Here is a 25320-nt window from a genome sequence, read left to right on the forward strand (position 1 = left end):
AGAACAACGATACTCAAGGTAACTGTGGCTGTACTTGTACTGCAGTGAGAGAAAGAGATGAAGATGGGATCTGCTGATGCCCCTCCTATACCATCAAGTCCTTGTGCTTCTGGAAGGGGGAGTTGGGTAAAGCTACTAGTGGGAGGTGCTCATGGGGTAATGTGCAGCTTCACAGTTAAGGAACACAGCGCCACAAAAAGCTGCAGTCTCCAGCACAGTGGTACATGACACATACAAGAAACTGGGCCAGCCTTTGTTCTACCTGCTAGAAGGACATCCTCACAGATGAGGACTGCAACAATAAATAGTATAATGTTTATAATCATGAACACTATCATCCTCTACAACCTTGGCTATAGTCTCTCAAACCTCACTTAACATTTGTGCAGCTTACTTTTATGCCCACTAACTCATAATTACTTTCTTCATTAACCTGCCTTGAGAGGGAAGGTGAAGCTTCTTCCTCTTAAAATACTGGAACTGCAGCTTCTACATCTTCACCTGCAATGGGTACTTCTAAACATAATTACGTTTGTTTTTTGATATTAAAAAACGTTACATCTGAAAATGAAATGTGTTAGGGAGACTTACGTGGGTAAAATATAAACATTTCTAGAAAGATACTGGAAAGCGGAACAGAAAGGATACTGACTTGGAAAAAGTGTGAGAGTACCATAAAGAATGCTTAATACTGAAAACAAAGATGGGAAAAACACCAGAAGAAAGACTACAATAATATAAATATACTTCAGAGAATGGGCAAATTGTACACGTAATGCCCGGTGAAAAACAAGTTTGCAACTTCATGGCAGCATATCAAGCTGCTGTGGAGCACGGACTGCTAAAAAAAAAAAAAAGTCCTCCATTACTTTTGTGATCATTAAACATCGCTTTCACTGTTTAACGAGTGTAAAAATAAATAAATAAACAGAAAGCGGTGTGTGTGTGTGTGTGTGTGTGTGTGTGTGTTTATTTTCTTATGTCTGCTTGTGTGAGTGAATGCATGTATGAAAGCAAAGGAGACTGTGTGTGTGTGATAGAGATGAGATCGAGAGAGAGAGAGAGCAGTCTTTTGTTTGAATGCGTGTATGAAAGCAGAAGAGCCTGTGTGTGTGAGACAGACATCAAGAGACTTGAAAGCAATCTTGTGTGAGTGAGCGGATGTATGAAAGCAGAGAAGACGATGTGTGTGTGTGTGTGTCTGTGTGTGTGTGTGTGTGTGTGTGTGTGTGTGTGTGTGTGTGTGTGTGTGTGTGTGTGTGTGTGTGTGTGTGTGTGTGAGATAGATATAGAGAGAGAAAGAGAGAGAGAGAGAGAATGATCTTGTCTGAGTGAGTGCATGTATGAAAGCAGAAGTGACTGTGTATGAGACAGACAGAATGGGCTGTCTGTAAAATTGTTGTGTTTTACTTACTTTTTTTTTTTAAGTACTATATTATTTTTTATATATTTTTGATGTAAAATGCTTCCTTCAACACCATTAACATATACTACAGAAAGTTTGAAACATTAAAAAAATAAGTAAAACAGAATAATTTTACAGACAGCCCATTCTCTAAGTGCAATAATGCCCTCCAGGGTGTGTGCTAATGTGTAATTAAATGCCCTTCTGGGGGTGCAGAGGCCCGACACCTGCAGCGTCAGGCCTCATAACACCCCTGGGTGGGCATTTATTACACATTAACACATACCCTGTTGGGCATTATTGCTTACATAGAAAAAATATGCTAACCATGGGGTGGACAATCAAAAGTATAAAGGGAAAAAAAAGTCAACAAAGGTTAGGAAGAATATGGGAAGAGAGTGATTTCTGATGGAGAATGCTGTTAAATAAATTGCTTTTTAAGGGCTCAGTAAATGCAAGCAGCAGCAGCAACAAAACAAGTGGTGTTTTGTTTGTGGAGAAAAGGAACCACTAATTAATACAATGCAGTGGAGCTACAAGGTTTTGGGAGGTGACAAGGAAATTAACATACAGGAAGGAATGGAAATGTGACATTGAATATGATATCATATAAAGCATATGATGAAACAAAAGATCAGCAATTTTGTTTGGCATATGTTGAGAGCGAGCTGCAAAGAATTATATAATAAAAATGGCATATAGTTAATATTGTTTTTTCTTGTGGAAAAAGGTTGAAACTTTTAAATGGGTATTTATGTTATTATTATATTTTATAAGAATGTTTTATGAGATTATATAAATTGTGATTTCTTTTTTTAACAAAGGGCCCTACTATTTTCAAAAAAAATTGATATGGCATCTTTTATTTTCCACCAGAGCTACCATTAACTGAGGCAGATGAGACCTCTGTTTAACGTCTCATCTGAAGAATCACATGGTTTGTTATTCTGTGGAATGACATGTACAATTCAAGTTCACACCAATGGAACATTTGTTAAAATAACCATTAAGCAAGGTTTCGGAGATGGTACCAGAAAAAGTAACCATCTAATTGCTTTAAGCTAACACATCTTAGAATAAAACAGAATTGTTCTCATTCTTTCTTCTTAATAACGTTACCCGGAGCACTTGACATTTTGTATTTAAAGCTAGGGAGCTCTAATACCAATGGCTTTGGTTTTAATCAACATTTCATTTTAACATATTCTTCAAATATGACTGCTCGTTCTAGGGCTTTAGGGTTTTGGCGAACTGAAATATGCTTATTTATTAATAATCCTTTTTAGGAAAATGATTTTTTCTTGATTTACCAAAGGACATTTACTGAATGAATGTACGCATGGTTTGTATGTATGATTATGGGTTGCCATCGCCCTTTTATGAAATCCTTAAAATCGTAATAGATTGTGTTAATTGATTTGCACAATTGAATTATTGATGCTAGGTTTTGTATTTAAAGGTTGATCTTTTATTGTTGATTGTAACCTGATGAAGCGCACCGGGATGGTGCGTGAAAGCGCTTGTTCTTTGTTCTACAATACCTATTAAATCGTGAGTTTTACATCGTGGTGGTTCCTTGCAGTTTTCTTTTATTTAGAAAAAGCAACCATATATTCTCTTGAATTTAAGGAGCTCGTAACAGTTGCATTTTCCTTCATCACTACCCAGATGTTATTGATGCATTTTTGAGAAAACCACTAAAACATATATTTCATAAAATAAAGGTCAGCCTTAGGTCAAGTGGTGCCGTAGGCAAAATGGCTCCACAGCGCACCCCCCCCCACACCACTAGGGTCGGCCTTAGGTAAAGTGGTGCCGCAGGCAAAAGGGCTCCACAGCACTCCCCCCACAGCACTGAGTGCCCCCATCCCGGTCTTTTTACACCACCCAGTTTACTGGAGAAGCACCCCTGATAGAGCTGCACCCTAGGTGGCCGTCTAGTTGGCTTATGCCTAAGGCCGGTTACGCATAAAATTAAATGTAAAACAACATGAGACAGACCAAAAAAGCTACAGCGGGTGTTGTTATGCATTTACATTTAGTACTTTGCATTCAAGATATTAAGTAATCATTCATCTTACTTACCTGAATATCAGTGACTTCTTTCTCTTGCTTGAGTTGCAAATTAAGTTCTTTCACTTTCAGTTCTAGAGATATTAAAGTTGTTTTCAACTTGTCCTATGGAAATATATAAAAAAAATGATTAAACAACATAAATAATAATGTGAGCTGCAAAAGTACTACAATCACTTTACCTAAAAGGTTGGCTATGATACCTGCCATTGCTGTCTGGACAGAGGAGAAAGAATGATAGACATGCTGACACTGCGATGTACTTTAGGATCCAATAAGGTAGTGGCAGAAGCAGTTAATATAGCAGCAGAAGCAGTTAATAAAATACCTAACAATTTTGTGTAAACACAAGATGAGCATGTCCCTTAATCCTACACTAAAATGATGGCAAGGAGTTGATAAATCCCGAGAGTAACAGCATCCTCAATCATACCACTACAGCCAAAACAGAGAGACAGTGAGATGCAGAAAATCAGAAATTGTCCCCTATAGCTCTCAGTTCTTTTTCTTTCTAAATTCAGAAATAACCTGGGACACTTTTGAAATATTAGTACTATTAATCCAAGATGTTGAAAGAATAATAGAATGTGAATTAACATACAGTTTTTGAAGTAAAAAAATCAATATCTGTAATTATTGTCTTCGTTTATTAAGTGTAATCCATTGTCTTTTTTTTTCTCCCAAAATGACATATTAGCTAGGATTAGGAGGGATAGGGCAAATTTAAGAGCCACAAATCAGGGATGAGCTGTATTATCCTAAATCAGAGACATAAGGAGGAGGAGATCCATGGTGGTGCAGCGGTAGCATTGTTGCCTCACAGCAAGAGGTTCTCCCATTTGATTCTCGGCTGGAGTGCGGGGAGTGCCTTCTGTGTGGAGTCTGCATGTCCTCCCCGCGGTCGAGTGGCGTTCCGGAAGACATGCATGAATGGGTGTGCCTTCGCTGAAGGTTGGGCATCAAGCTGGCAACTCGGCACTGTAAAAATCTACTGCCAATCATTAGCGGACCGGAGTTCCGCTGTGGCGACCCCTAACCGGGAAAAGCCGAAAGACAAACAAACAAGAGACATAAGGAGGAGCTGGGTGAGAACAACATAGACAGTAGGTGGCCCATTTCACTATCTATCTAACTGTAAGCCTGTATTATAATTTACAAACTCTATTTACTTCAATTTTCAGAAAAAATATCACATGAATCTCAGATATGAACGATAACCTTCTAAAATGTTATGACAAAAATAAGAAATAATACAACAAAATATAAGAAATGATGACATTCCTAAGGGTCCTAATGGCTCATAAGAATGCAATCCAACTCCAAAAACAGATGCACGTGGAACCCTCTTGCACGGCAACAGGAACCAACAAAAAAATGAAAGCCAGCAAGATGAGAAGGTGGCAAAACCATTTAATGAACCCGAAGGAAAAAACCTCAGGGTTATCTCAAGATAGTATACATACAATACATCCAAACCGGTTTCGGCTCCACAGAGCCTTCTTCAGTGGATACAAATAGCAATGAGAACAATGCATTGAAGGAACATCTCATTATATATAAATCTATACACCTGATATAAAACAATTAACCAATCAAAAGGAAACATAAGAATCCATTCACCAAAACATTAGAAATGGTCATTAAGACCTGGTGGAAACAGAGCCCCCAGTTTAACTATCCATTTTCTTTCCAAAAAATTCAGTAGCTCATGCCAACCATCTTTGTCTTTACAAATCCCACTAATGTGATCAATAACCATAAATTTAAAGTTAGCAGTAGTGTGCTTTAAAGTGTGTTTGAATAATGCATTATTTGGACGTTTATTTTTGATGGCACTTAAATGTTCACATATTCTCAAAGCTCGAAGTTTGTCCCACATAAAATGCTAGACACGTACATGTCACCAAATAAATAACCCACTTGATGCTACAGTTAGCCCATATCTTCATTTCAAAGACCTCAGAGGTGTTTTTGCTGGTAAATTCAGAAGTATGGGAGACCCGCATGCAATATGCACAATGGCCACAAGCAAAGCAACCCACTAGAGGACCCCCTATCAAAGAAACTTGATGGCTACCTGTGTAGTGGGTTGCTTTGCTTGTGGCCATTGTGCATATTGCATGCGGGTCTCCCATACTTCTGAATTTACCAGCAAAAACACCTCTGAGGTCTTTGAAATGAAGATATGGGCTAACTGTAGCACCAATTGGGTTATTTATTTGGTGACATGTACGTGTCTAGCATTTTATGTGGGACAAACTTCTCGAGCTTTTCGCTTGAGAATATGTGAACATTTAAGTGCCATCAAAAATAAACGTCCAAATAATGCATTATTCAAACACACTTTAAAGCACACTACTGCTAATTTTAAATTTATGGTTATTGATCACATTAGTGGGATTTGTAAAGACAAAGATGGTTGGCATGAGCTACTGAATTTTTTGGAAAGAAAATGGATAGTTAAACTGGGGGCTCTGTTTCCACCAGGTCTTAATGACCATTTCTAATGTTTTGGTGAATGGATTCTTATGTTTCCTTTTGATTGGTTAATTGTTTTATATCAGGTGTGTAGATTTATATATAATGAGATGTTCCTTCAATGCATTGTTCTCATTGCTATTTGTATCCACTGAAGAAGGCTCTGTGGAGCCGAAACCGGTTTGGATGTATTGTATGTATACTATCTTGAGATAACCCTGAGGTTTTTTCCTTCGGGTTCATTAAATGGTTTTGCCACCTTCTCATCTTGCTGGCTTTCATTTTTTTTTTTTCATAAGAATGCAATGCACAACATTGTTTTCTCAAGTTTACAAGCTTCATTATTCTTATCTCTTTAATACGGAGAGTCTGTCAAGTTTTGGTAAGATTATCTAATATACCAGGAACAAACCACAGATCTACTACATTTCCGCTTCTCAACTGCAAAAGTCAAACATTTAGGAAGTTGTGGAAGGATTTCCAGTTCACCACAAGAATAACAGCTTCACAATCATTATATTTATGCTCATCAGCTTTGAAAAAAATCAACTAATATTTTAAATATTTGAGAAAGTCAATCTTTTTAGCAGTTTTTAAAAGTGAGTAGTTGACATTAGAGAAAGCTGTTTTTCAACAAGAAATGAAAAGGTCAGATCTCAATGCCTGCCATGGACCTACCTCCATAAACATCTCAGTAAAGAAACTTCTGAAGAAAACTGTGTTTACAGATACATATTTATGATTTTGGCCATAAGAACACGGTGCAAAATTAATTTTTCCCCCAAATGTATATTCTACAATTCCTTGTAGCCAAACATAGAAACATTTCTCCTGCATAAAATTAATCAACATTCCAATACATGAAAAATTCTCCAATACTGCTAAAGGACTATTATTAATTCAATGCAAATCCTGGGTTTAAATGTAATAAAACTTCTGTAAATTTCTTTGTAAAACTATACCTGAAGTCATGAAACTTATAAATAACATAATAACATCAATACTTTCACAAAGGTAATGTGAATACTGGAAGGAAACTATAATATGATCTCTTTTGTATAGTCTATGGATAAATAAGACTGAAGCAAACTTTCTAGGTCTAAGAGTCAGTGTGAAGGATTAATGAGTTTGTTCCTAGAGTCCATGTTTTGACTTTTTCAGCCTCTACTCTCAGCAATTCACTCAACCAGTGGTCTGGGGCAACTGGAATGGTCTCGTCTCATCTCCTGGACACACACCTAGTAACTACCTGTGAACATCTAAGTCAAAAACTAATCATTTTATATTAGCAGATAGGTAGCTACTTGCCTTGAACTTTAGAAGATTTAAATCCCATTCATAAAATTCATAAAAAAAAAAACATGTTAGAAAAAGGGTTTAGAGAAGAACTAATAATAGTTTAAAAGCAAACTGCAACACCTGATAATTACAATCTGAAATTTACTTTAAATTCTTGAAAACAACCTGCTCCTTTATTTAGAGAGAGGATGAATTATGTAATTATGAGTACGTCATTTCCAAAGTTCTTTAAATAACTACTATTACATGTAAATCATACAAATAACACTCCCTTATTTCCATACAGACTCCCCCCTTCAGTTGTAAATGTATATTTTATGACTTTGCATGCATTAACTGGAGGCAGCCAGTTGAGAATAGTCTAGTTTTTGCATCTGCAAGGCACTTGGCTCTGCTCATGCTCTTCACCCGGATAAATATGGATTCGGAAGAAAATACAAGTTGCAATACCACTGACAAAAAACACAGCTGCTCTGTACTAAATTCCCATATGGTGATCATTGCACTTTTCCTTCTGTCTACAACTGTAAACATTTAACTGATTATAGAGTATTTCTTAACTACCTGCTTTTACTTAATGCTCCTTCTCCTTCATTATACCACCAAATTTTGTTGTCCCTTGCTTTTCCTTGTATTTCTCTCTGACACAGCATTATGCAAATGCACAGACTATTTCTTGCTTTCGCTTCTTCCTATAGTCATACATTTTATGATGCAACATTAGCATTAATCATCTGTTACAGCCAATTAAGTATAAACTATGTATGAAAAATGAAAGCATTATCATGGACATAATAAACAAGGATATAGGGAATCTTCAAACTCTGGATCCTACACAGTTTGGTTTTGTGAAGGGTAGATCATGCCTGCTCGACTTGGTCAACATCTTTGAGTCAGTCACCAGAGCTGTGGATGAAGGCAAGGTGGTTCATACAGCCTACCTTGATCTGGCAAAGGCTTCTGATACCATTCCCCACTCAGGAATCATAGAAAAACTCGCTAAGCTAGGCATCAACCCCTATATCACTAGGTGGGTTGCAAACTGGCTCACAGATAGAACCCACAGTGTGAAAGCAGCTGACTCCAAGCCAGACTGTTGACCAGTCAAGAGTGGAGTCCCACAGGGATCAGTCCTGGGTCCTCTTCTGTTTGGTATCTACTTCTCTGAAGTCCAGACCAACACGAAGGGACTCTGGCTGACAAACTTTGCAGACAATTGCAAGTTGGGAGCTATTATTAACTCCCCAAGTGATGTTGACATCCTACAGAAAGGTCTCAATGAGACCAAAAACTGGTGCCAGAACCATGACCTTAAGTTCAATGCCAAAAATGTGTCGTCATCCCCCTTCGGAAATACCCGGTTCCCTTGAATTACCACATCAATAGTAGTCCACTGAACACAGAAAGTGTTATAAGAGATCTGGGAACACAGGTTGACAGCGACCTCTCTTTTGACCACAACATTGTCACTGTGGTCAGAAAGTCCTTTTATGTGGCAAATATTATTACTAAGGGTTTTGCATCCAGGAAGAAAGAGGTCATTGTCTACTCTTCCCTCATTAGGCCAATCATAGAGTACAACGCCCCATTTGGCATGTACTTCACTAGACACCTGCAACAACTGGAGAGGCTACAAAAGTACCTCACAAAGAGGATCCTAGGCCTTAAACACTTGTCCTATATGGACAGACTCAAAAAACTCCAACTATTCTCTGTCTCATATTTCCTACTTAGAGGCGATCTTTGCTTGAATTACAAAGCCATGTCTGACCCAACTCTGTTAGAAATTCTACATCTAAAAAAATCCCAATCCCTCCACACCACACCCTCCAGAGACCTCATCCTCATTACCCCAATCAACAGAACATGCTGGAGGGACAGGTTCCTCACCCAGAGAATGCCCATGGTATGGAACAGACTTCCCATACATGTCAAACAGAGCACCTCACTGACCATCTTCAAGAGAAATCTTGATGAGTGGATGGAAAATAGAAAATTCACCCTGAGGATCACTCCAGTGGCTCTACTCGACAGAGGCACTAGGAACTAAGGTCGGGTGGCACGACGCCAGGGTAATCCTATGGGCTAGGCTTGTAAATGCTCCAGCGCTATTAGCCTAGTACACACCTATGAACCTATATCTTGAAGGATTCATGGGATTTCTTTGGGCACATGAAACAGGAGCTATATAACAAGTACTGGATACTAGATACAACTAACATTGTTGACTTATGATCCTGCATTCCACACCACACTGGCATTGAATGGTTTATGAAAACATGTATCCAGAGCAACATAGCACAAAAAGGTGAGATTTATATGCAGGTAGATTTCACAGAGTTTGTGTTGAACACTAATTTTCTTGGCTTTCAAGGGGAATTTTATAAACAAATTATAGGCGTTGCTATGGGTCCAGCATATGTGCCCCTATATGCAACCATATTCATATGGTACTGGGAACAAAATTATGTATTTAACACTGATTATGTGTGCAAGACTGCCACTTTTTATGCTTTTTGAATGATATTTTTATCATCTGGAAAGCCAGTGAAACTGAACTTGAAAACTTTGTCACCTTTTTAAATTCTGCTACAGACTTTTTTTAAATTTACATACAGTCACTCACTAACAACTATTAATTATTTCGATGCGACTTTAACTAAAATATAAATACATGAAGTTTTGAATCAGGTTTATACCGCAAGCCCACTGAAATAATTTTTTTGCATTTTTTCAGCAACCATCCATATTATCAAAAAAGACCCGGTAAAGGGACAAATGGTTCGTATTTCACAAATAGTTTCAAATCATAAACAATTCTTCATAGAAATAAAAAAGCATTATGGATATGTTTATTAACAGAGGCTATCCACTATCTATATCGGACGGCGTAGTGGTGCAGTGGTAGTGTTGTCGCCTCACACCAAGATGTTCTCCGTTTCTTGGCTGGGATGCCTTCTGTGCGGAGTCTGCATGTCCTCCCTGCATCAGTGTGAGTTTCCTCCAGGTGCTCTGTTTTCCTCCCATGTTACAAAGACATGCATATGGAGCATTTCTCCCCAGGCCTCCACTTACAATTGGCTTTGTTCCAAGTTGAAGTTTCCCGGAAAACAAATGTTAAATAAAATAAATAAATGTTAAATGAAATTAAAGATGAAGTGATTGCAAAAAGATATGAAAAATGTTATCCCATATTACAGGAAGGAATTGCAAATGAAAACCTTAATGTAACCAAGTCCAAAGAGTTTGAATACACTATCTGTATTAAATATTGCTCTAACTCTGTTAAAGGCTCTTGACCCATAATTGGAGACTTTCAGAAAGTGATGATCAAATAAGAAGACTCTTAAATCTTAAAGAAAGATTAGAGATATAATTCAACAAGCATTGGTGGAACTCTCAAAGAGAACCTAACGGCATGATTACATGTGGGTCCTGCACACAGTGTAAAAATACATACTAAGGATGTTCTTTAAAATTAAATACCATCCCTCAGGAAATAAAACTACACCACATGTGTAATTGCAGCACAAAAGGAGTTGTATGCATTGCTTTTTGTGACTATTTCTATTCATTTTGCATTGGGAAAACTGAACGTGCTCTAAAAAAGCATATTTATGAACACGTATATGATTATGTCTTAGTTTAAAACATTGCATTGCAATAAAGATACCATAAGTGCAACTGTTTCACTCTTAGATTTTCATGGCAGCAACATAAATATCACGTCTCAGGACCATGCTGAAAACATCAGTAGAACCTATTTCTATGCCAGATCTATAAATAATTATTCGATCCTGAAAATTAAAAAACATAGAGGGTTATGATTGGGTTGCTGATCATAATCTATGTGTTCAAAACATGGATGTCAAGAAGCTCACCTCGAGAATAAAGCTCGACAAGGTGAATCCTGGCATCCATGTCAAGAACACATACTTTAGGGTTATGGTTGGTAAGACGATCATAATTCTTTGTAGCACATGGAGCTTTATCTGTCTTAAATTGCAGTGTTTTGCTGGCTTTCATTACAAATGGTGACTATTAATTTCTCTGGAAAATGATTAAAAACAGGCTAAAACTACATATGCTAAGACTGGTTTATCCCAATAAAATTGATTTTGAATGGGGAGGTAATCTTTTGGTGACAACTTTGTCACTAAGTGAGTACCCATTTTCACTTATGGAAGATTTTTACTTTGTTCATATTCAGAATAAGCTTTTGACATTATTAGATGGAAATTATTTTGTTCTAAACAAAATAGGATTATAATGCAAGTTATACAATAAATGCCATGTTTAGATAACAATTCTTAAATAGTGGTTAAAATAGGATCATACTTCTTTGGTCTTTTTTATCAATAGACATACAAACCAAGGTTGATGGCTGTCTCCCTCCTCTGTGCATTAGGCATCATCATCTTTAACCCCCTGCCCCCCCATTTTCTACTTGGGGTTGGGGTGGCATGTCAATTGTCACCATTTCTATTCAATGTGCCACTCTTCTACCTTGTTCAATACTCGTGCCAGACTGTCACAGGGTCTTCTCTCATACAGTCATCCACTTCATTGCTGGACACCCTTGTTTCCTCTTGCCTTCTTCCCATCTGTTCCAAACCATCCATGCCAGAGTGCCTTCTGCTTTTCTGCCCATGTACCTGAAGCACAGTAATCTGTTCTCTTTGACCTTTTCTGCAATTGGAGCTACTGTAGCTTCTGCACTTTTCTTTATCTGTTATATAGTATTTATCCTTCCACCTGTCTCAGGCACTTCATCTCCATCACCTCTAGCTTTAAGTGCTTGAGACAGGTGGTACACTACCATTTTCACACTCTGAGCTAACTGGCTGCAACCCCTTTGTTTCTAGCTTTGACCTCCTCATTCAGACTTCGCTTCACCTCAGTCATCCCTCCCAGATACTTGAGCCTGTTAACCTGTTCCACTATTTTACCTCCTATCACAATTCTCAGCTTCTTCTGATGCCCCCAAATTTGCTGCCATTACATGTGTCCTATATATACTCAGTTTCATCCCATGTGCCTTCCTTTTTGCATTCCATTCCCCTACCCTTTGCTGTAGTTCTTGCTCAGAGTCTACATGTAATGCTACATTGTCTGCATGCAGTAACTTGGTTGATATGTCCCCTCTAAACTCTTGGCTAATATGGTTGCTTAACTATTTGACTCACAGCATAATATGATCAATCCTAAATCCACGCTAACAGCATACATAGACCTTGAACCATTAGCACAAACTAGAAGAGAAATTAAGTTTTATTGTTGTTTGTCTGTATGTATGACAGTAAAAACATTTGCAGAGGAGTCTGTAGCTTATTCACAAACCTGTTAGTACTCATTTGAAACTTTAGCTTCATCTTCCAGGCTGTCAGGTCTTTCTTTTAATAATGAAAATTATGCTTTGTCTTCTCCCTTCAGATACCCCTAAATCCAAATTAGGAATTAGATAGATTCATAAGATTAATAAATAAGTAGGCCTCTAAATAATACGTTATTAATTAATCTACAAGAAACAAAGAAACTTAGCTTTAGAGCTGTAGCTGGTTTATTACAGAAATCAGAAACTTGTGGGAACAGCTGAAGGATAAATACAGGCCAGAAGTATTCCAGGCAAAAAACACCAAGTCTTTATTCAAATAACTTCAAAGTAATTCAAAAGCTATGGGGGCAGCCTGTGCACCCAGTTTTGCTAATCTTTCTATGGCCCAATGGTAGTCAAAATTTGTACTCAACAGTTATCAACATTCTTGGGTATTCGACACTTTTTTGGATGACACTAATATTATGGATGGATACAAGGGATAGACTGGATTAATTCATACAACACATAAATGGTACTACCGAATTTTTGAAATTTTCTTCAGTGTACAGTAATAACAAGATTTTGTTTTTAGATATCGAACTTGTTAAAAATCTTGATCTCCAATGTTTTATGTCTAACATCTTCAGGAAGCCAACTTTTTCCAACTCATTTCTTCACTATAGGAGTTGGCACCCAAGACTTCAGGAAAAAGGCCATTATAAAAGGCCAGTTAGTGAGATAGCAAGAATGATTACGGATACTGACACCTTTCTTAATGAATGCAGCTCATGTTTGAGAAGAGGGGCTACCCCAAAAATTTTTTACGTGACATTAGAGATGAGGTTATATATAAGAGAAATCATGGCTTCTATGTGACATTACTTTGCCTGCCTCCCTTTGATACTTTGGGATCAGGTGCATTGCAGTTGCAGAATGAGAAGACAGTTAGTAATAAGACTGGACCTAGGTTGGATAATCATAAATGTTTTACTACCACTTTTACTTTAGATAGTTAGGCTAATTCACAGTCACTTAAAGGACCACTATGGGCTAATGATGAAGAAAACATATATTTTTCATCTTGCCATGATTTATTACACCTCCCAAAGCTGCCTGCAGCAAAATAAGTACTCATTCCTAATTTTATTTTGTTTTTACTCTTGTCTGCCCTCATGGGGGCAGACATTGTGATTCCTTTGAAAAGCTAAATCTGTCCCATAATGCGCAGACTGAGAACAAATAGCCCTACCATTTGTTGTCTGACTAGACTTCCATTCACTTAGAATGGAACACCTGAAAAATTTAGGGCATCTGTTTGAAGCCAGTAATCCTCTTTGTGAGGTACTTCTGTGGCCTTTCCAGCTGCTGCAGATGTCTTGTGAGGTACATTCCAAAAGGGGCATTGTACTCTATAATGGGTCTAATGAGTGTCGAGTAGAGGGGAACAATGACCTCTTTTTTTCCTGGATGTAAACCCTTTTGTGATGAGGTGTGCCACGTAGAAGGGCTTCCTGACTACTGTGGCAATGTGATCATCAAAGGAGAGACTACTGTCCACCTGGCTCCCAAGGTCTATTATCACACATTCGATGTTAAGTAGACTGCAGTCTATGTGGTAGTTCATGGGTACAGAGTTTTTACCAAAGGGGATGACAGTGCACTTTTTGGCATTGAGCTTGAGGCCATGGCTCTGACACCAGGCATCTGTCTCAGTGAGGCCCTTCTACAGGATGTCTATATAATTTGGGGACTCGACTGTGGCTCCTAGTTTGCAGTCATCTGTGAACTTCATTAGCCAGAGGCCTTCTGTGTTAGCCTGTACATCAGAGAAGTAGATACCAAACAGGAGAGGTCCCAGGACGGAACCCTGTGGTACTCCACTTGTCACTGGTTTGATGTCAGATTTGGAGTCTGCAACTTTTACAGTGTGGGTTCTGTCAGTGAGCCAGTTGGCAACTCATCTTGTGATGTAGGGATTTATACCTAGTTTAGTAAGTTTAGCTATAATTCCAGAAAGGGGGATGATGTCAAAAGCCTTGGCGAGGTCAAGATAAGCAGTGTGAACCAACTTAGCCTCATCTACGGCTTTGGTGACTACCTCAAAGAAGTCGATTACGTTCAGGATGCATGATCTGCTTTTCCCAAACCCAAACTGGGTGGGGTCCAGAGTTTGGAGGTTACCAATGTCTTTGTTTATGAGTTCCATGATGATACGTTCCATGGCCTTGCAGACCAGGCTCGTCAGGCTAATAGGGCGATAGTTCCCAGGATCAGTGGTGGCTCCCCCTTTGTGGAGTGGGATAACTGTTGTTGTGCGCCATTCAGTGGTCACAAAGCCTGAAGTGAGGCTATGATTGAACATGGTGCTTAGGTGGGGAGCCAGTTCATTCTGAAGTTCATGTAAAACGCAGCCTAGGATGTTGTCCAGTCCCATGGATGCTGTGTTTTTGGCTTTAGAGAGTGCAGCTTTTACCTGTGTAGTTGTGATTACAGGGACTCTGCATTCCTCCTGTATAGATATGGGCCCTTTAGGGTGTGAGAGGGTGATAAAGTTAGCACTGAACCTATCTGCCAGGATGTTGGCAATATCAGTTGGTTCTGTAATTTTCATGCCGTTGTGCTGTAACTCAGACTGGGTGTTGCCATTGAGATTCTTAACATAGCTATAGAATGCTTTGTGGTTGTCCTTAGAATCCGAGGCGATTTTATTTTCATAGCTAGCTTTGGAGGCTCTTATAAAGGATATCAGCTTCTTACTGAGGCTGATCAGGGAGCGCAGCCACTCATGGGATTTTACTCTCTTTTGCAACAGTTTCTTCCTTCTGTTGTACAGTTTGCTTATGGCAGGGGACCACCAGATTGGCTTCCTTTTTTTGGAGGATAGCTTCTTGGTTCTGTTTGGGATAGCATGTTCCATGCACTCATGCAAGTGCTTATAGAGTGCATTTGTGTAGGATTCAGCAGTCGCAACTGTATTGTCCATCTGCATGGGTGTGTCATGAAGTTCACCACTTTTGTCTTAAGAAGCATGAAGTTGGCTTTGGAGAAATTTTTTACCATGGTTTCCTTAATGGGGGGTGGGGGCGGGATGTGGATATCTAGGGTGATTAGCTTATGGTCAGATCTGACCACTGGGGGTTGACTTTGGGTGTGGAACACAGGTCACTCATGTTGGTAATGACTAGGTCTAGGATATTGTTGCCCTTGGTGGGTATGTGGATAAGTTGATCCAGATCACTGGAATTTATAAATTCCAGAAAGTGTTGAGTGAAGGAGTTTGTACATGAGTAGTTTTCCCAGTTAATGGTGGGGTAGTTGAAACCGCCCATTATTAGGGTGTTTGGTTGAACCCTAATATTTTCCAGTATATCAAGAAAAGAAAAGAGTTGTTGGAATCCTGGGGCATGATGGGGGATCTGTAGCAAACTACAATTTGGATTGCAGTTTTGCCCAGAGTTAGTTGCACTTGGATAACCTCGGATGCAGTATGCTGAGCAACTAGCCTGGAGTTGTGGATATCCTTAATGAATATGGACACACCGCCGCCTTTGGTGTTCCGGTCCAGGTTACAAGGCCGAAAAGTGTGGTATGAGTTATAGTCTGGTAGTGCAGGGGTGCTCTTTGGAGCCTTGAACCAAGTCTCAGTCTCCGCACAGATATTGATGTTCTCCATTTTAAGGAGTGCCTTGAGTGAGTGCATTTTGAGATTTAGACTTCTAGCATTAAGTAGCATTACCCTCAGTTTTTGCTTGCCTGTTCCTGTTACAATGGTGAATTTGTCATTTGAACCTTGTCTAAAAAAGGCACTATAGGGGTGGCAAGAGCCTTAGCCAGTATCTGGAATCCCATGGGTGACAGGTGCAGGCCATCTCTGGCAAAGCATCGTGGTCTGTCAACCATGTCGCCTTAGGCAGAGAAATACTGGATCCCCTTAGAATGACACCAGAAGCTTAGCCAATTGTTGAAGTCAATCATTTTGTCCTTGTACTGTGGTATCATTCTGGGTGATGGCAGAATGCTACTCAGGGCTAGGATCATACCTCCCTGGGCTACAAGATCAGAGAGTTATTCCATGTCTTTTTTCACGTAGTCCAGGGAGGTACGTCTCAGGTCATTCACACCAACATGGACAATGACAGAGTCATATTTGTACTTGTTGTGGAGTGACCTGAGTGCGTGGGTTATGTGGCAGATCCTGGCACCTGACAGGCAGCTTACAGTAACCTTCTCCTTGTTTAGCCTGGTGAGTGGGACATCAGTGTGCCTTACTATAGAGTCACCTATGACTAGTGTGTTGGGTACGTTGTTTTGCCCAATATATTATTTATGTTATAATAGATATATATACATCACTTCATTTTACAAAATATTTGGCTCCTTCAAGCTGCTGCTTGGGTTGGAAACTTCTTACTCAGTAAAGAAACGTTTCTCCCTTGTTATATGCTCTTTATGCAAGGAAGAGGTCACACCTCTGAAAAACTCTCCTATCTTACAAGCAGAACAATTTTATTTTGAAAGACAGTCAAATGCAATACCAGACAGAGAAAACTTACCATTATGTATTTGTTTGGTCTAATGGCATTTAGGCACATTTCACTGGCAGCTCATATATAGTTGCATATATCGTCAATATAGGTTTATAAATTTAATGCCATAGAGTAGTTATTATAAAAAGAACTTCTCGTGTCATCTTTACAACTATGGGTAGCCATCCACATTTAAAATGGCAATTGCTGTTCTCCCAAATCTATCAGCTTCAATAACTGTTCCTACATATCTCCAGCATTCATCTACAACTAAACACTTTATTAATGATCATTTCAGCTTCCCATTCTGCTTTAAAGAAATAACTGCTAAATCTGTAAGAAAATATTTACAGCTCAGCATTAAATTTAACCCAAAACCCTGCAGCCTCTCCCAGAATTTTCTCTTACAGTTCCTTTTCTTTTTTTCCTCAAATATTTTTTTACTTTCAATTAAAAAACATTTACATACTACTTTTAAATATCATTTTACACAACTATATACAATATTTACAATAGCCTGACTTTCAGTTATATACACTGTATGTTATTAAATATACAATTATCAGATCAGTTATCAGAGATACAATGCTGATTATTGCAGAGTATCCAACAAAGATATAACTTCCTTCCAAAGATTATTTACTAATGGCCTGAGACAGATTTGCAGTTCTTTGATTTTTATTTCCATCAATGCAGTTGTCTTCAGTAAAGTGTAGAATTCTTCCAAGGTCGGGGGTGTATTTGAATACCACCTTCTGGTTACACGTTTTCTAGATATAGAAAGTATTGTCCATAACAAATACATATTTGTCTTATTCAGGTAGGGACCTTCATTTACATTTAGTATAATCAATACTTTAGTTAAGGTAAAGGATTCATTAGATAAAGCTTGTAAAAATGATTGATTCCATTCCAATATGATTTAATTTTATTACATTCATAAAAAATATCAATCCAGTCTGCTTTATTTGACTTTTCACACCTCCAGCAAAAAACATTTGTAGTAGTACTGATCTTTTTAATTCTATCTAGTGTTAAAAATGCTCTGTGTAAGTATTTCCAGTTAAATATTTTCCAGTACTGTGTGTTAGAGGTATAATTAACTGATAGTAAGATGTTAGTTTTAATTTCTTCTGTTAACTGCAATGATTGACCTTTTGTTAAGAACTGCCAGTATGATGGTTTGGGAATTGTTTTTTATGTTATTAACTCTTTATATAGATTTGAAATGGAATTTTTCTTTTCACAACTATTATATATAAATTCATACAGAAAACTTATTAGATTTAGAATATCTTTAAATGAGGAATTATTAATTAATCTGCATAAATCTTGAGTGTGTATTAGAATGCTTTCTAAGGTTAACCAGTCCTGTGTTGGAATATTGTAAGCAGTTTTTAATCATATGTATATCTAAAACATTTAATTTATTTACACATTGAAACCAGCATAAGAATCCATTTTGTTCCCAAGAGGTTATTGTTTCCCTATGTATTTTGTGAGGAACGTTCTTAGTGATGGTAAATGGGGTTAAAAGGTTAAACCAAAGTTTTAGATCTATCTGTGCATTGATAAGTTTCCTAAAGGAACTGATGTAATGATTAATCAGTGTTGTTTTAGAAGGTTTTGTTATATTATATTGTATACTTATGCATAGTATGTACCAGGGTTTGTTTGATTTGTCTACTATTAAAACATTTTTTAACAGATTAAATTCATTTGTTAATATAGCCGTTGTTAATTCTTTCCAGTTGGCAAAATAATTTGGATTTATCCAGTCTATTGTAGTTTTAAGCACCGATGCTTTTATATATGTTTCTATTTCTGGGAAGTTCAATCCTCCTTGTTTCCAGGGTCTAATGTAATGAGTTAGAGCTACTCTATTCTTCTTGGGATACCATAAAAATTGTATTCAACATGAGTTTATTTCTTTAAGAATGCATCTTTCAGGAATTAACTGTATTGCTAATGCTACATATAGTATTTTTGGCAATAAGACCATTTTTATTAATTGCAATCTGTCTTCAAAAGTTAATATGATTTTGTTCCACTTTTCTATACATATTTTTATTGCTTCAATAATGTTTTTATAATTTATTAATATTGTTTTGTTTATATTTTTGCATAACACTATTCCTAAATAATTTAGCATAAGTTTTTATTTAACTGCGATGGCTTTATCTGTAACTTGTAGTTCTTTTTTCTTATGTCAAAATAGAAATTTTGATTTTGATCTATTAAAGTGTAGACCTGAAATCTTATAAAATTTCTCCCATTACTTCTTCTAGTTCTCCTAATGACTCTCTGGAGTTTGATAGGGTTAATAAAATATCATCACCAAAAAGCATTATTTTAGATATGTACTGGTCATAGACTTCTATTCCTTTTATTCTTGGATTATTGCATATTATTTCTGCAAGTATTTCTATAGCTAAAGCAAATAAAATAAGAGAAAGGGGGCATCCTTGTTTAGTACCTTTCGTTATATGGACATATTCTGAGGTGAAAGGACCTAATTTAATGTAGGCTGAGTTATTAATATATATATTTTTAGTAATAAGATGAAGGGAGGAGGAAATTCAAATAATGCTAAAGTTTTAAATAGATATTCCCAGTTGAGGGAATCAAAGGGTTTTTCTAAGTCTAATCTGATTACAAGTGTTTCTCTATCTTCTTTATTCACATAATCTATAAGAGTAAGTATCCTTTTAATATTATCATGTGTGTGCCTGTTATATATAAATCCAATTTGATCATTATTAATTGTCTGTGAAAGTGGGATTTTCATTCTTTTAGCTAGGATTGACATGAATATTTTGTACTCATTATTCAGTAATGATATAGGTCTGTATGAGGTGCAAAGGTCTGATGGTTTATTATATTTTAAAACTGGTGTTATGAGAGAATATTTCCATGAGGGTGGTATTTTTGCTTCTGACTGGACTTCTAGCAAAGTTTTATGAAAAAGGGAGATTACTATTGAAGGGAAGAGTTTGTAAATTTCCGTAATTATACCATCTATCCCTGGAGCTTTGCTAGATTTACTTTCTTTTATCTTGTCAACAATTTCTTTGTAGAATATAGGTTTTTGTAGGTCTAGTTTTAAGTTTTTGGGAATTTTTTTATATTGATACGGTTTGTATCCAAGTTTATTTGGTTGGTATCTAAATCTTCTTTTTTGAAGTGTTCCATATAATGGAACCGAAATGCTTCAAGGATGTCTCCTATACGTGATACTTTTTTTCCCTTTCTTTTCATGATATATACTACTAATGTTATTTGCATTAGACTGTATTTTAATTCTTGTAGATAAGTTATGTAGATATATGGGGAGTTGGTTAATGAGTTTATTTTTAATTTGTCCAAGGCTAGACAAGTTTTGTGTGTTAGAGTTTCATTATATTTTTAATTTAATTCCTATATTTCTTTTTTGACTTCTGGACAATTCAGATTTTTTTTTTTTTTTTTAGATTTTGCTGTCAAGAGTCTGGTTTGCAAGTCTAATGATTCAGTTTCCCCACTCTCTAACTTTGTTTTTATACCAGCTAAGGGTCTTACCAAATAAATATGCTTTTAATGAGTCCCAAACCATGACTCTACTGATTTCTGTTGTATTATTAATTTCAAGAAATAATTGTAGTTCTGACAACATCCGGGGTCTGAATTCTTTAATTTTCGTGATAGATGATGGAATTCTAGTTACATTGGATGCATCTTAAATAGCATGAAACATGATTTAGCCACATCCATAACAACACTGTTCAGCATCAGCCCGCATACAGATTTTGTACCAAGTGAGTGGAGAACAGCTACAGTCATTCCCCTCCATAAGAGAGGACCTTCCATTAACCCAGGCAATTACAGACCTACAAGTCTGACCAGCCTCATATGCAAAGCCACGGAAAGACTTACCATGGAACTGATCAAGACATAGGAACCACCAAACACTAAACCAGTCTCAGTTTGGATTAGTCATGGGCAGGCCATGCTTACTCAACCTGGTGGATTTTTTTTTTCTGAAAAGATCAACAAAGCAATGGATGAAGGCAAATCGGTACACATCACATACCTCAACCTTGCCAAAGCTTTTGACAACCGGGAATAAATTCCTATGTCATCTCCTGGATTGCTGAGCCACAGGTAGGATGGGCAGGCCATGCTTACTCAACCTGGTGGATTTTCTTTTTTCTGAAAAGGTCACCAAAGCAATGGATGAAGGCAAAATGGTAACACCACATACCTCGACCTTGCCAAAGTTTTTGACACAATCCCCACTTACACTTATGAAAAGACATGGTTTATCAGTGGTATCCTGACTGAGTAGAGGCACCCTACATTCTAGTGTTTTTTTAAGCTATCTCGCTATGTTGAATGCATTTAACATAGCGAGACACTTTTAAAAAACAACGGAGATCTTCCTTTCTCTGTTGCTTCTTCTACACACAGCTCTGATGTACTGCATAAGCATAAACATGCGCATGCGCAGTACATCAGAACAGCTCCAGAATACCAGACAGCTGCGGAAGGGCAGCAAGGAGGCATTATACAATGCCATTATTTAAGAAAAGTATTTTTTTCTTAAATAATGTCATTGTATATTAGCAATAACCCACTAGACTATCAATCTAATAAATATTATAATAACAATTAAGTTCACTATTCCAATTAGTCTACCTTAAAACTAGATTATTTTAGACTATTATTTATTTATGTATAGATAGTGAGTTATTAAATATTATTATTATATTCTTCTTCTTCTTTCAGCTTTTTCCTAGTTAGGGGTCATCACAGCAGATCACCTGTCCGCTCATGATTGGCAGTGGTGTTTTACAGTGTCGAGTTGCCAGCCCGGCACCCAACCTTCCACAGAAGGCACACACGCACACACACACACACACACACACACACACACACACACACACACAGACACACACCTAGGGCCAATTTAGAGTGTCCAATCCACCTACAGCATGTCTTTGGGATGTGGGAGGAAGCCGGAGCACCTGGAGGAAACCCACACGACCACAGGGATGACATGCATACTCCACACAGAAGGCACCCCAGCCGAGGATCAAACCAGAGAACCTCTTGCTGTGAGGCGGCAACGCTAACCACTGCACCACCGTGGCTGCCCCCCCATATACAGACTATATTAGTATAGTAAATAGGAGAGAATTTAGAAAGGGAGACAAGATATAGTTAAAATAATAATGAGAAAAGAGAAGAAAGAGAGAGAAAGAAAAGAGAAAATGAAGAGAAAATACACATATACTATGAATGCTGAGTTACAGTATAAATATTTTATGTGCTATATAACCCTCCATCTATGAAAGAAAAGTACCCTGTTTTACATAGCTGTGGTAGTGTGAAAACTCTCATGTGTCATCTATTTTCAAAAAATATAGATAAAGATTCCAAGCAGTAAAACTGGACCTTTAAAGTAATGTTAAAACAATTCATATCATAGTAGATGCTCTGAAAGATTTGGCTGTAACAGTATCAGTCTTTTGTTTCTTCTTTTTGACATCTGTCCAGACATTTGTTTCTTTTGTTCTCTTGAGAGAAGGGTACATCCAATCCATATCTTCTGGTAAAGTAATCACATTATTAGTTTTAATAAATAAAGAGGTTCCCCTAAGTCAATAAAAGTCCTCATCTCGTTGGCATACAGTATTCTTATCTTAGCTGGATATGCAAGTTGTGCCTTGATGTTATTTTGTTTCACAAACTTTATCACTGGCCACACTTTTTTCCTTTGTTCCATTATTCTAGATGAATAGTCATCATCAAATCTTATCAGGCTCTGTTTATATTTTAGAGGTGCTTTCCTCCAAGCAGATCTTAAAATCAGTTCCTTGTCCAAGTATGAAAGATAATTATTGACCTAGGAGGAGAGTTTGAGTTAGTGGCAGGTTTCCCAAGAGCTCTGTGTGCCCTCTCAATACCAAAGGAAAGTTCTTCTTTTAAATTTAAAAAGTCAGGTATCCAGCTTGATAAAAAGAAAATCATATCCTCACCTTCTGTGTTTTCAGGTAATCCAATAATCCTGATGTTATTTCTCCTCTCCCTATTTTCCAAGTCATCTATTTTATTAACCAACCAAGTGTTTTGTTTAAGACACAGTTCTTTCTGTGTTTCCTCTTCCTTAAGTCTGCATTCTAAGTCATTTAGAGAAACCTCTATTTCTGTTATCCTTGTCTGGTGTTGTTGTAGCATTTCCTTGAGAGTGTCAGCCTGTTTTTGACTGCTTGTTTTAAGATTTTCTAGGTTCTCTTTAAAATCATCCATCTTCAAAGACAACTCCTGCAGGGTAGATGCCATCTGTTGCAGTTCCTTCTTTAAGGCTTCTTTAAGGCAGCATCCTGGTAAGAATTCCTTGAGTTGCTCATTTTAACAAGTGAATATATCTCCAAGCTTTTTGACAGGAAATTATTTGTAAAACTTCACCAAAGCTTCTAATTATGTAAATTAGACCTTTATCTATACGATTTTATAATTTGAAGAAAAAAAAGAATATTTTTTCCTATCTTATTTAACTAGTTATATGGAGCTCTAAAATACTTCTGCTTTCAGTTAGCCATTCAGGCTTTGCCCCCCACACTTCCTTTTCTAATGTGCTTGCCAGTTACCACACCACACTACTTCTGTCCACTACCCAGTCAGCAAGGTATTATGATTACCCCTGAAACATGCTACCAGCAACATATACAATGGACAAAATCTTCTCATCCATGGAAAAAGGCTGGTTTACTGGGGCAATCATCACTGATAGTCACCTGGACATAACTCATACCCTTCAGAAACTTAAAAATGTCTGATATGTCTTGTCTCCACCTTCTTTCTTCAAAGGAACATTGTTTTACAGGTTCATAGGGCAGTACCAGGCTAATTGCCCTTGCAGGCCATTTTAGGCCTAGCCAGTTACCCCATTTGAGAATCAAACCCTGCATCTTTTGTTTGCAAGGTAAACACCTTAACCATTATGCTAACCCCCAAGTTAGTGTCATTTTAGTTCCCAGACTCATAAATATCAACAGCATCCTGGTGAAAAGACACAACAGCAATGCAGCTGAGAGACTTCATGGTGGCTTTTTATTTATTTATTTTCTATGACAACACTTCTCCATAGCAACCAGTGATGTCAATCTACATAATCATGCTCACTCTGTGGGTTTGTCTGTAATGCCAACACACAGCACCTGATCTCCCCTGTAGAGGGCTGCTAGCTAGGAAAAAAACTCCCTTAAGAAACTGAGATCAGGCTTTTGCCTAATGAATCCATCCCCACCAGCTGTCTTAAGTCATAGCAACACCAAGAATTCACCTGCTTCACCAGAAGACTAAAATAAAGCATTTAAACTTCTTTAATCTCTTCTGACGTACATTTTGATGAAGGACCCACATCACTCTTTCACTTTCTTTTGAACTACCTGTATCCACTGTAGGTTGTTAGAATGATGAAGTCACCAGAAATACACATAGTAATTCTTACTTTACATCCAAGACTCCCCAGGAATGAGGGGGTCTCCATAGTATAGTATCAAAGTATCATGTGATATCCAAGACTCCCCAGGAATGAGGGGGTCTCCATAGCATAGTATCAAAATATCATGGTATGTGTGTGTATATATGTATATGTATATATATATATATATATATATATATATATATATATATATATATATAGCCTGATCTCAGTTTCCTGGGGGAGTTTTTTTTCCTAAATATATACACCCCCAGAAAACCCTTGGGAATCATATACTTATCAAATTTTATTGGGAAGTGTGGCTACACTTAAAAAGGCCCATTGGGTTGATAACCTAGTATTCTACATATATACTTGGGCATGGGTGGCTGAGCATTTGCAAATTTCCTCTAACAGACACACAGGTGCCAGACCACAGGTATATTTACAGTTCCACCTCCACGAATCCAATAAGGTCAGGTATGAATTCTACTTCATATGGATGGAAAACCTATTTGGTCCCTCCAGCACGTCCTAATTATGTTGCAGGCAAGGTTTAATTCCCTGGATGGGCTATTTCTGATGCTATTTGTTTTAAGGATGTGCAACAAGTCCATTAGGACTGGATTGGAGGACACTTTGTAGGCCAAGCATACGGCAGCTTTCAGCAGCATGTACAGGGACTGAATATAAGGACAAGGCTTTGACTTCTTTTCCAAACGCATATTCTTTTTTTGAGAACTACTGTTACAAAAAT

The 25320-nt window shown here is 37.5% G+C and overlaps 1 protein-coding gene across 1 annotated transcript in view; it reads right to left on the minus strand.

Moving 5' to 3' along the window:
• The window catches only part of LOC122814368 (zinc finger protein 729-like), a 600102-nt gene that overhangs the window by 129956 nt on the left and 444826 nt on the right, over positions 1-25320 (minus strand). Inside the window, exons 14-15 of the mRNA XM_044086953.1 lie at positions 3682-3806; positions 3491-3583 (exon numbers count right to left, since the gene is read on the minus strand). Of these exons, the coding sequence (XP_043942888.1) occupies positions 3491-3583; positions 3682-3806 (218 nt within the window). The remainder of the gene's footprint in view (positions 1-3490; positions 3584-3681; positions 3807-25320) is intronic.

Source organism: Protopterus annectens, chromosome 10.part0 (genome assembly GCF_019279795.1).
Source record: "Protopterus annectens isolate FY-2018-M chromosome 10.part0, PAN1.0, whole genome shotgun sequence".
Taxonomy (NCBI): Eukaryota; Metazoa; Chordata; order Ceratodontiformes; family Protopteridae; genus Protopterus; species Protopterus annectens.